General features: G+C 42.0%; 1 protein-coding gene across 13 annotated transcripts in view; it reads left to right on the forward strand.

The window, feature by feature from the left end:
* SPECC1 (sperm antigen with calponin homology and coiled-coil domains 1) overlaps positions 1–13,146 on the forward strand; it is a 95,587-nt gene that overhangs the window by 29,058 nt on the left and 53,383 nt on the right. Inside the window, exon 1 of one of the 13 annotated variants that reach the window (XM_084493313.1) lies at positions 3,961–4,313. The exons of the other annotated variants lie outside the window; for them this stretch is intronic. Coding sequence (XP_084349439.1) covers positions 4,274–4,313 — 40 coding nt within the window. The 5' untranslated portion in view covers positions 3,961–4,273. Of the gene's footprint in view, positions 1–3,960; positions 4,314–13,146 lie in introns of those variants that run through there. 13 annotated transcript variants of the gene reach the window in all.

Consider the following 13,146-nt stretch of genomic DNA (forward strand, 5'->3'; position numbering starts at 1 on the left):
TTGTATTTTACAGTCTTTTGAGGTGTTTTTTTGTTTACTCTGCATGCCTCTACTGTGTAAGTAGTTTGAAAAATTCAGAATATCACTGTTTCATACTTCCTACAATGAAAAGATGATGCTGGCCAAGGAGCTAGCTCCTCACATTTACAAGTACAGAAACTATACCTAGGATATGTTGCAATATGTGCACTGCGTAGAGAAGGGCTGAAATCTCCAGTTTTCTTAGATGTCTCCTATTTGTCAAATTGCTCTTATTTCTTCTTGCAATGAATTTTCCCTCATGATATCCTGCACGCTTAAGTGCATCTGTTCACCTCTAAATAATTTGCTGGAAAAAGTTTCTGTACAACATTTGTTGCCATGTTAAATTTCCCTGTTTCTTTGATCTCTGTTCTTTTTTTTTTTCTGTAGCCCATGGACAATTCTACATCTTGGCATTGCTTGGAATGGGTACTGCTTCATGTGGCTGTTCTTCAGGATTCTTGTTCTGTTTTGATAAATACTGTGGTAGGATATCTTAATGAGAACAGGCACTTATTCCAGTAGGGCAGAAGGAGCTCACTAGTTCTTTAATAAAAAATCAGAGTCATGTTATTAAACTCTGATAACTATTGGCTCAAGATCTCAGACTCATGATTCCTTGAATTATGGAGATCTACTGATTGATGCTCTTCCTGTTCTAAAGGTGGCATGTGAGGCTTGACTAGCATAATTATTCTTTTGTTCTGTCACTGGGTGTGTTATGAGCCGCCTTCTATAACCAGGAATGGAATGAGCGCAATTCATTACCGTGACTTGGGATTTTTGATACCTGAGTCCGTTAAGGATAACAACTTCTTTGAGAGACATTCACAGACTGTCTGCAGTCATCCTGCATTATTAAACAGGTGAGAATTAACTTGTGCTGACAGCGCAGTCTGCAGTATGTTCCATTGTCGTTTTTGCTGCTCTCCTAATGTACTGCACAATTTACATTTACTGCACTGAATCCTTATTAAAACATCCTAATGTTTTGCAGGCAACTTTCTGTTACAGCAGGCTGTGAAATACACAGGCTTTTCTCTCTTTTGTATATTCCCTGAGAATGACTCCACTGGCACATGTTTACAACCCCAGGACCTGAGCCAGTTAAGAGGATTCAGTGTGTGGTAGGGATACTGAAATGCAAAATCTTAGACTGTAATGACTTGACTCATTAAATTGTTAACAGTTAATTGGCTCAAGCCAACGCATACAGGGAAGATCCATTACAGCTCTAAGCAAACTGTGAAGATCACAAGAGCCTTGCTAGAGATAACAGAAAAGAGATCATGCTTGGATAGTCCTAGAACAGTACGCATCAAGGATCTCTTGGTTTGTGTTCATTTTCAGGCTTCTCTGCTGAAGTTGTTCAGCAAAGTCAACACAACCTGGTGTTGACTACCTGCCGTAGGTTAATAATCAGCTTTTCCTTCAGCTGGTTTGAAGAGAAACGATCCCTAGCACACAGTCTCTAGGCCTAAACGTATCACAGCCAAACTGCCTTGGCGGAGTGCCATTCTGTTTGCACTTTGAGAATGGGAGGGAGGGAAGGAAAGGAATGCAAAGCTGGCCTGGTCTAACAAGTATGCATATCGGGAGAGGGCTTGGCATTCCTTCTATTATTTTTTCACTGTTTTTTTAGCAGCTTGTGGCTTACACCAGATTTTAGTATTATCAAGTAAAAGGGAAGCTTGACAGCTACATCTCAGATGGATTCATAAGTAATATTAGTGCTCGTAAAGTCTCCAGCGTTAATGAAGTAGAGCATGGTGGTGTGAACACTGGCATTGATGAGCACTGTACGTACTTAAGGCCCGTTCAGTTTAGTTCAGTCTTGACCAGAAGGTCCAACCTCTGGAGGTCCTGCTCAGCATCTGTAACTTCTTTAGGTCTTAGCCATGTGAACGGGCTGTCAGTTCCTTGGTTGCTGGAAATTTGGGAATATTCTGCAGCTCTTTCAGCCTTCTTTTGACAATGGATTATGGTTTGAACTTTCAGCAGTTATGCTTGCTTGCTGTGCTGTGCGAGCAGGATGCAAGGAGAGTTATGTCTGCCAAGTAAGTCCTGTCATTTAACTAGTCATTTGAAAAAGCTGAGTATTTCACACCTTGAGTAATTCATTCCTATTCTTGCTGTATAGAAAAGGCGTGTTTGTGTGTATTTTGCTTGGCAGTCCCACAAGTGGATGGTGCAAAAAATGAGTCAGTCTTTGTGCCTAGGAAGAAACCAGCTCATCTACATTATAGTGATGAAATTGTTTGTTCATTCACTTCTTTGTATTCCTTTATTACTGAGAAGAAAGGCAAAAATGTTCAGATAATAAATGGTTGCTTAAAGATTTAGCCATGTGTCTGTCATAGTTCATTACCTATGAACCATGCTGGAAGTTGTGTGCCATATCCCTTTTTCTTTATCCTCAGTTTCAGTTTCAGGCTTCATAAATGGTGATCTTGGCCTCTGTGGTTTTTGCTCAGGCTAGCTTTATTTTAAAGCTCACACTCTACCTTTCGCTATGGGCTTAGCCTTGCAGCCTTTTGCCTGACGTAATTCTTCCTATCATGGTGTCAGAATTTTCTGAGTCATGTTTCATGCTGTTGTCAAAGATAGCAGATTGGTTCTTCCAGTCGGGACACTTCTGTTCAGATTTCAAGTGTGTTTGCTCTGACTTGGTGATTATGTTTTATAATTGCTGCACACTGTATCCCACACTATACTGGGAGCCTGATACCCTATTCCCTCTGTGTTACAGAAGTAGAAAGCTGCTGATGAAATAATAAATGGTCAGTGGCAGGATATATCAACCCAAGGTTATACTGACTAATGCAATTCTTCTGGAGAATCCTGTTGAAGAAAAGCAGAAGTTGCTCTTTAATCTGTAATAGAAGAAAATCTTTGCCTTGGAGATAGATATCAAGAGTGGTTGGAGGACATTTAGATCTGCACCCTTGAGAAAACTGGCAGCGTGTTTAATACCTCCTAATAGGATGCAAAGTTTAAGAGACTGAAAGATGACTTTTAGAAAAATAATGCATCATCAGTCATCCTTTTTTACAGAACTTATAGGACTTATTCATTAAACAAAGCATTTTGTACTTGACAAGTCATAAAATATAGTAGACAGGAGTTTTCTTTAATGTTATCCAAATATAGACAGATGTATGAAAGCTTTTAGCTTCAACCATGAAGTGTCAGAGCAAGAATGATGAAAAATTACAATTGACAACTAATTCGCCCTGTTACACTGAAATAGTAGAAAAATTCTGGTTTTATCTTACTGAACAATCTCCTTTCTTATTTGAAACTGTGGATTCACAACAGGCTGTCTTAATTTCTGGATGCTTTATTTTCAGTCTGGTTTGAGCCTAAGACACATTAGTGAGCTATTTTAATTTGTTTTTAACCCTCTTGTTGAAACCAAAACTTGAAGAAGATGACTGTGTTAATTATCCACGCAATGGAAACTGCTGGAGTCATTGTGTTCTCGCTTCCCATGTACGTCATGGCTCCTCTGGTAGCGAGGAGCATCTTGAGTTCTTCCTTTGAAAGATGGGCACTTGGCCCGTCCCTGGGGATTGAGCAGCCTCACGCACCTCTCCTTGCTCTACAAGGCGTGATCAAAAGATGCTGATGATAGAGATACGCTACGTAGTTTGTATTTGTGATGAAATTCACGAGTGTATGCCTCAAAAAACACTCTAGCCAGTGACCCCTCTGCAGCCATGGGTCCTCTTCATATGGCTGTGCTGGGGTACAGAAGTCCTGTGCCTTTCCAAGGCAAGTTCAGGTCTGTGGTGGAGCTTGGTTTTTGGCCGGAGAGGGGCTGGGTGAAGTCGGTGCCTCCCTGAGCCGCCTGCAGTTTGCTCCTGCTGCCTCTAAGTGGCCTACACTGCTCGGTGAGTCGCTCTTTCTTTCTCTGCGAGCAAGCTCCCTTTTTCTCTGCCTCTCTTTCTCCCCTCCTTTTATTCCAGCAGTCAGGCAGCTAATTAACAGCGCAGGCCGGCCTTCAGTGCATAATATTGTAATGAGGTAGGAGGGAGAGCCACAGCTGCTCCAGCATGAGCAGCAGGCTCTGTTCCTGGTGCCAGGAACTAGGAAGGAGCTGAGGTTTGTTGTTTTTTTTTTTTTTTTTTCCTTTGTAAGTTGACTGAAGCGTAGACCTTCCGAGCAGATAAAGGCAGGTCTGCCTCCGAGAGCATGAGCCGGGTGCTGGGATCCTAGAGGAGCCTGGGGAAGAGCTGGCCAGGGACCGAAGATGGGCAACCAGCCTGGGCGAGCCGAGGAACACGACCAAGGTCTGTATGGGCCGGGCTGCTGCCTGGCCATGGCCAGCCCCTGCGAAATGCCGGGGCTGCTGCCTGCAGCTTTCGGGGCTGTAACCGCAGGGCTCGGGGTTTTGTTCTCGGGGGGCTTAACTGCAGCGTCCTACCGAGCGGAAAAAGAGGCTGTTGTCAGAGATAATGCTGAGGGCTTCGAGCCTGCTAGTAAAATTACAGCCGTTTACCTTGCGAATGGTATTCATTGCTGCTCCATACCTGAGCTCACAGCATCGTCCTTAGGGAATTTCTGAAAGAAATCCTTTGCTGGTCAGAACGGAATGCCTACAAGGGAGGGACCTCGATGCCTGACAGATATTATTTCACGTAGTCTGCATGATGCAGCTAAAAAGTTCCAAAGCTTATTTTGCAACGTACATGCAACTTGCTAGGATCTGCAGCTCGGCGTGTTAGCCTTTACAATTGCTTGTGGCCTGCGCCCTGAAATTTTCCAGGCGGTAGAATTTAAAATGATGCCTTTGTGGAAGTCTTCCCACCATTGTCTTTTCAGAAGTGTAGTGCTTTGCATGTTAAACAGTAGCAGATTTTACAGAAAGCCAAGAGCTAGCGTCAGGTATATCTGCTTCCCTTTGTGCCAGATGTCTGTAAGATACGCTAGGAAAAGACAGTAATTCATTCCCTATGCTGAAGTACTGTTTTGGCTGCCCTTTGGTTTAATTTGTTTGCTCCTCTAATACTAAGTGAGGAAAAGCAGTAGGCCCACGGATCTCTGCAGTTAGTTTCTGTTCGAGCTTAGAATGCTGTAACGTACAGAAAGCTGGCATCGCTTGGGTTTCCTGGCACTTTGCACCTTAGTGTTTCCATGGGAATTCCATTCACAAAATTTTGTTAAAGTTGTTACAGCTTGATCGGGGATTCTCCATCACTTTTAGATATATAGCTGTTGTTTTAAAAGCAAATACATGTACCTGATCTCTACTATCGTGAGGAAAAGCAAGGGGCAGACACCACTGCATTGCTGCTCTGGGATCTCTCATAACAGATCTGCCCGTGAGTGCTGGAACAGCAGTTAGGTGTAGTGGAGAACTCTCTAGCAGTATGTTAATCAGCAGGCTAACGAAGAGCACAAAAGCTGCCAGTATCCAGTCACCAGCAGAAATGCTGCCCTAAGGGAAACCTAAAGTTCAGGCTAGGAAGTATGGCTGGTACAAACCCAGGATCTGCAGTCATCCCACTGCAAGCTGGAGAAGTCCAGCTGAAACTAAACACATTACCTTAATTCCAGGAGGGATAATGCTGATTTAAACTAAGGGGGAGATGGATAATGGCATGGGAACACACTGCTAACTTCTAGTCAGAGTTTAGGAAAACTGGCCGTGATTTTTCAGGGCCAGTGGAGGAATTTGAACAGCTTATTGTTATTAACGTAGATGATAAATGAGTGTACAGACCCCCTGTGCATTTTGAAAATCTTTCATTCTTTGTTTTATCTTGTCCTGTGATTCCTTGAAGGGGGAAAGGGTTATATTTCTGCTGCATTAAACACTTTTAGAACTCTTCTCAGGTTTTAAGTGTAGGCTATACCAAGTCTTGTTTTAATATGTGCTCACAGTTCATAAGGTACGAATACTGAGAGAGAATTTTGTATTGAACAACATGCACAAGACTCGGTTAAATTATGAAAAAAGTTTCAGGATCATCACTGCAGACAGAAAACAAATCTGACAACGTATTCTTTGTTGTGTGTGAGAGCTCAGGCATAGGAAGTCAGGGTAATGTGGTGACATCTGAAGTAGTATTTGTGTTCATTTTTGACAAATAAGTGAAAAACAAGTTTTTGCATCGTTTGAGTGTGATAGATGGACAGTGTATGTGTTTGGCTTTGTTTCTGCTTGGATGATCTTAGTTCAGCTCTTAGTCAGAAACATGTAACTCTTGAATAATTGTGGTTATTCTAAATTTGGTCCGTTTAGAATAACTAAAATAAGACCCAGAAATGGGCCTCTTTATTGATGTATTTACTTGAGCTCCATCTTTAACTACAGTCAAGTCTTGACCTGGGTTTCCCCTTATGATATTCAGAGTCATCTCGTTTGTTTCTTTTCAGGAAATCTTACAGACACCGCATGGTTCATCTGTATTTCTTCCACCCCAAAACTTATCATCTTGGGTTACCAGAGACAGATTTTAAAACATTTGTTCCTTCTCTTGGTATTGCTGGACATGGAAGTCTTTAAAAGTTTGACCCTGAATGCATCCGTGTAACCTCGAATAAAATACTTATTTCCATCTACTTATGGGAGCATGATGCATTTTGGCAGCTTTTCCTGTTGAGTGTACATACAAATAGTAGGATGTGGGCGCACACAGCTTTTGGCTAACGTGGCTGCAGTTGTACAACAAAGATTTATTTTAGTTTAAAAACTGTACATAAAAGAAGGTGGGTCCAGAAGCAACAGGTTCAGAGCCTGACAGTGCCCGTGTGGGTGATCCTGACTGTCCAGCTAAGAGCCAAGAGTCAGGGAGAACAGATACAGCTGTGATAACCCCGAGTTCTGGGTGGGCTGGTCAGTGCTGCCAAGGAACAGGAAAGAAACCACTGGTCCCAAACTGAGCCGTTTGAAGCTGACGTGTCTGTACAGGGGAATCTGAAAGAAAAGTTAGATGAGGAAGGGATTGCGGAGGGGTGAAGACAGAAAATGAATGTTACATACATTAGGTGTTTCTTGCAAAGTAATCTGCTACTTGTGTCTAATGGTTCTGGTTTGAGTAGGTTTATGAGATTCTCTAACAGCCAAGTATCTCTTGTTACATTGCATTACTTGTCGCTAAGAGTGTCTGAAAAGGTGTCAAGGAGATTACTTGTGATATTGTTATATCCTACAGGCTTTTCCTGACTTGTAATTTAAAATGTGTTTAAGCCATTTTTAGAATCATTTGTAAGAACGTTGTTTGGTTTGTGTGACCCAAGCTTGCATCATGTTTGCCAAACTCTCCTACTTGCACAGTGGGGAAGTGGTAACTCTTCCTGCTGTAGCTCAGCGTTCTGAATATTCGAATTTATTAAGCATGTTGAGTACTTAGAATGAAAACACCTATAAAATTGTACAGAAAAGGATGTAAACCAATAGCGAATTACTTGCTGCACTTCATTGAAAGAAATAGTTTTCTGCTTCTGAGACTGGCTGCCCCGAGCTGAAGGAACCATTAATATTTACAAACACAGGCCAGAGCACCTGTGAAGTTGTTGGAACATTTCATGGGAGTTGTATGAAGCAATACACATTATCCAGTGTGTGAGTATTTACTGAGAGAAGGCTTTCAAACATTACTTTGCCTGGAAGCGGTGAGGCAGCCTGTCCTTCCGAACAGGAGTGCTAAGATTCTTTGACAGGGGTTGACTCTGTGGTGGTGGGGCTTTGTTTATCCTCTAAACATCTGCAGGTGATGTGGCGATTAATAATATCTTCAGGAAGAGGTGGAAAAAGTGACTCAATACATACAAAAACTTTGAAAGGAGCAATCAAATGGGAAATGTTAACTTCTCTAGTTGGAACAAGGTAACGGGTGGGGTTATCCAAGGGTTAGACTTTTTTTTTTTGGATCTGTGCTTATTTGTAAAACATGCTTACATGGCTTGGATGAGGATATCAAATGTCAGTGTATACACGAAGCCAGTGTTGATCTGTTTTCTTATGTCTGTTTTCTCCTAGCTCAGGGGTGGCTGCATTTTACATTTGAGGAAGGTATTCTTCAGTGTAGGGTACGTAGTCTTTAAAACATACAGACTCAGTCAAGATAGAGGGTATTGTAGAAAAATAATTTCTAGTGATTTCTGATTTTCTTTTTTTGGGGAGTGCATTCCTGTCTTTTCTGGGTGCTGCCTTTAGTCTCCATCATCCGCTTCTCTTCCTTTCTCCTTTTAAACATGGGAACCACTCTTTTTAACTCTGTTATATGTCAGCACACCATTTCTGCCAAGCGAGAGCTCCAGAGAACAGATGAGTTTAATGATGCCGTGGGGGGAAGGGAGGGAGGAGAGTGGAGCCAGCAAAGCTAATGAATCACACAACAGCTTTCATGGAAATACCGACAGCAAGTCATGTCCTCCTCGAGCTCAGGCAGCGAGCCGTAGACCTTTTGTTCCCAGCGGAGCCAGCAACCACAGTTTGCTCTCCAGCGGATAGTTTAATTCGTTAGTCACCTCTTCCTCCCACAAGTCATCCTTGCACGAGAGTTTTACAAATGCTTTCATTCTTCGGAGCAGTAACGCGCTGCTGATTAAACCGGCATTGAAGAAGTTTATTTTCCCCCAGAGGGTAATTTCTACTTGACTTAAGTCTCTCTTCCAAGGCCAGTTAGGGCCAGCTCTGTTGATTAGTCTTGTGATGTGACTCGACTGGGGTGACATTATTAAATCATTTCAGAAATACTGACAAACAGATGTCAAATAGCGGTAGTGTTTTCTGCTCTGTAGGCCAGTGAAACGAGTACAGCCAAGAGACTATGTCACAAGTTGGATGGACCTCTTAGAGAAATTTAGTCATGACTATGACTAACTAGCTGCCTCTGAAATTCTGTTTGAGGCAGAGTTAAGTGATAATCAGAGGTCCCCTGATCCCAAGATGAGAGGCCAATGAATGCCAAATTAGTGGAAGGCATCGTTCCTAGATCCCCTGATCCCAAGATGAGAGGCCAATGAATGCTAAATTAGTGGAAGACTCATTAAGTTCTCCTTCTTAAGGCGAGGGCTGCTCTGACAGTCGGTGTGGCTGGGAGGATGAGCAGAGTGGGAGCGCTTGCTCTGGGGGCAGGACCAAAGCGCTTACAAAAAGCACTTCTAGGGCATGGCAGGCAGCAGGATGTGGTTTATGTATTTCGGTCTGTGTTAGATTTTTGTGCTGTTGGAAATTAAAACCATTCTTGGAGGGAAGCAGAGAGCTGCTGCTGCAGTTGGGAAGCCTTTCTGGATGAGCTGGTCAATGACGGCTTGCCTCTATGGCCAGAGCTTTGCAGTCTGTGCTTCTGCCCCTGTGCTGGTAGTGGTCTAGAATCTGTGAATAGTAGATCTAGGGTAATAGTAAAGGTAAAAGCTCATTTTCTTGGTCACTGTTTTATTGGTTTAGTTAATGTGCTGCAATTGTCTCCTCAGAGACAGGCAGCGGATGGCCGTGGTGGTGCGGTGGTTCGGACACAATGCTGCAGGGCTCTGGTGGGGGAAAGGGCGAGGGGAGCAGGGAGTATGTTGGCCTTGGAGAAAAACCTAAGTTTCCTTTTTGTTTAGGTTATATTTGGCTCCTCGAGATCTTAAAATCACAAAGCTAGCCAAAGAAATCTGAGCAAGGGTTGCATCTTGGTCTTCCTACTGAGAGCTTGCAGAGCCCTGCAGGTATTCATGAGGTCGTGGCAAAGCAGGCCTGCGTTTTGGAGCTTCTACTATTAATTCAGCAAAACAAAGCATTTTTTTCTTTTTCAATTCCTCCCCTAGTTTGCTAATTTATTTTTCATAAAATCTCCTGATTTCCCCCAGGGAATGTAGCTTTCAGAACAACACAAAATTGCCACACTGAAGCAAATACCCGTCTGATGTCATTGGCACAGTATTTGCTGAAGAAGACTTAATTTGTGTGTGAACAGACTGCCACTTTCAGGCTGACAAATCTTTGGTACTTCCTTTATTTTTTCATACTTTTCCATACTGTGTATCCAAGCAAATTTGAGTGTGACAATTAAAGGTTATATAAAATTGAAGATCTCTGATGACAGACACTGTGAGATTTTCCATGCATCACCTTCTTTTCTCCCATAATCTAAAGTAAACTTGTGTTCACAAATACCTCTTGTAATGTTATATCTATTATTTTTCATGGAGCAGTAATATTTTTCCATAAGCATTGATAGTTATGGATCGCGTGTTCTGAAGCAGAGCACTCTGTCCTTGTATGATCTGCGCTCAGCAGTCGATTCTTGCAGGCTACAGAACGACGGCAGAACTGCAGTTTTCCATCCTTTTAATCACAACTACCGAGCTGTATATATTTATCAACAGGAAAATTTTAAATACAAGGCTGTTTGAGGCAAATTTGCTTTTGAATGGAAAAATATCTCCTTGGGGAAAAAATAAGGCTAACATGAGTTTGCAGGGTTCGGTTCTGAGTACGCATTGGGATGTGTTGAACCACGGACACATGTTCTGTTTTTTACTAAGCTGTGAGAACTGCCTAGTTTTTGTTTGAAGCTGAATTTGTTCAATTGCTTAGGAAAAGTATTAGAGGCTAAGTAAGCATGTCAGTATCTTGTGGGAAGAGTTATTTCCCCCTCATTCTTGTCCCTCTGGACACTGTGGTACTGTTAAAGGTGATCAGTGGAAGTAGGGCATCAGTGAACCAAGTAAGAATTTGACCAGTTACTTCGCTGAAGTCATATTTATTGAATTATGGAGAGGGGCTGTAGGGACAAGGTTCAGTTAGTAGTTTGATATATATTGTACTTACGTTGGCTGACTCCTCTTTCTTCCCCTGCTGAACTGTAGTTTATCCTTAACCCTACTTTCACGTTTCTTTGCCATGATCTGTGAACAATATTCAGAATAATTTGCTTTACTTTTTGACTTGCAGTGAGCTAGTAGTTGCACGCATAATTTGATGAATGGTAATTGGTTATAATTTAAGAATTTGGTTGCTTTCCATGGTCTGATCCTCTTCTAAATCAAGATGATATCTGGAAATAAACGTGAAGACTATTTAAAATGGTTATTGAGCAAACTTAATCTTCGAGGGCACGGCCCTCCCACACAGCTTCTGCCTCAGGATGCAGTGGGCATCCTGAATTCAGTAGAAGAGCCTGTAAGATGCTGTGATCCCCTGACAGCCTTTTAGTTTTGATTTATTTACCCTTTATAGGTAAAAGGTCATCTCACCTTTTACCTTTAGATAGGTCTGTGCAAACCATCCTGACCTATGGCTGTTCTGATAGGGGTGTGTAAAGGAAATGTGAAGGCACCAAGGCAATGCTTTTGAAATGCCATAGAGGAGGAAGAGACCGAGCATATTTTCATCCTGCCCCTTACAGTTTGAACTGTCTCATGTCCAGCTGGCTGGAGAAGACCCCTAGCACGCTAAGGATAGAAAGCTGTTTTAATTAATATGTACAAAGTAAACTTGTACAAATTAACATGAACTAAACTGCGAAGGTGACTTCTCTATATCTAGAGGGGTCTCCTTCCCTGTTTTTAACATCCTAAAGGTCTTTTGCCATTTTCACATTGCAGCATTTATAATGAAGATGTAGAAATTCGTATAATACCATATAATTATTCTTCATGTAATCGCTTTTGTAGGGGATGTTTTACAAGGGTGTGGATAATGATGAATTTGTTGGCAGGAACCTAGTTCTCTGCAAGACAGGGAAGGGAAAGACCTTCCAAAGCATATCTGAATATTTATTCTTATAGGAAAAAAAAAATACATACATCTAAAATAAAGTGAAGGTAATTCTCCATGCTTGTGCAGAAAAGAAGCAGCTCAAGGATAGTTCCATTAGTCACAATTAGTAGCTGCTAAATGGGGATGAGACTGAGCTGTCATGAACACCAGCCGTTGCAGGGTTTGGTATTCCCCAGCTGGGGAAAGAACTCATAGCACCAGCTGAGTGACTGTGATGGATCTGCTGTGGTCCTGTCGGTGCCATTATAAAATGGTTGGTAAACTGCAGCCTGTGGAACAGAAGTAAAGTTTTCTTTATTCTAGGCAGAATTGTCAAAACCTTGTTTTCTCAGAAAACAAAAAGAAAAGCATAAAAATAATTATATGACCAGACAGAAATGTGTCTGCCTTGTTCCCATGTAATGTCAGCAGTAATGCTGCTATTGTGGTGCTGGGATAAGACAGTGGTGTCATACTCATTTCTATCTGCAAATATCATTTCTTGGATGGAAAGAGTGCTCCAGAAAATTGGTGCAGAAGATGTAAATCTCTAAAGGTGTTTAAACTCTCATACAATGGAAAGTTGTGTGCAGAAGACGGCGTGTTTTATCTGGCTAAAGCAGCGTGCAGACATATGTACAGACAGACTTTGTTTTATGTTTGCAGGCCTCTTTAAGTACGTGGCAGTGGCTTTGTTTGACCCGAAGCTGAGCATCCATCTCACAGTCCATCAGTTCTGGGCTTACTGTGTATTTCATTCAAAGGATCACACAGCTCTGATAACATTTTTCCTTGTTCTCCTGAGCAAAAGCTGGTGCTGATGAGGTGTCAGAAGGGAAGAGACAATGCTCTTTAAGGAGTTGAAGGTATTTCCACAATCCTTATCTATTTTTGAGAAATTTTGCTTTCATAAAACCTTGTTGAGTTTGAAGAATGGACTAATCAACTTAGAAATTACTCCCTGCCTCCTCCACGCACAGTTTCTTTGAGGCTGCTTGACTGTGGAAAATCTTTGACTGATCTTTTAATTAAAAGCTGCTTTTTTTTTTTTTTTTTTTTTTTTAACCGAGGAGTCGAAGCTCTTCCTGCTTTGAAGTGGGCAACTTTTTATAGATAAACATCTCATTATGTTAGAGATTTCTTCCTCTCTCTCCTTCTGTCTCATTTCTTGATGCGTTTCATCCTGTGTTGATGGAGTTTTAATGATTTCAGCCCAGTTCCCAGTGTCAGCTATTCAGGACAGTGCTGCTTGGCTCCCTTCTTGCTCTACTCGGCAGACAGAGCTGAGCTGTGGATGAGCTGCGGAAACTAAATCACAGTTCTGTCCCCACTCCCTCACTGAGGCAGGCTGGAAACTGCAATAAAACTGGGTTTATTATGTGGTCGTCACATTTTAGTAAACAAAAGTCAGTTGCAATACCAATGCA

The sequence above is a fragment of the Aythya ferina genome, assembly GCF_964211825.1.
Source record: "Aythya ferina genome assembly, chromosome: 19".
NCBI lineage: Eukaryota > Metazoa > Chordata > Aves > Anseriformes > Anatidae > Aythya > Aythya ferina.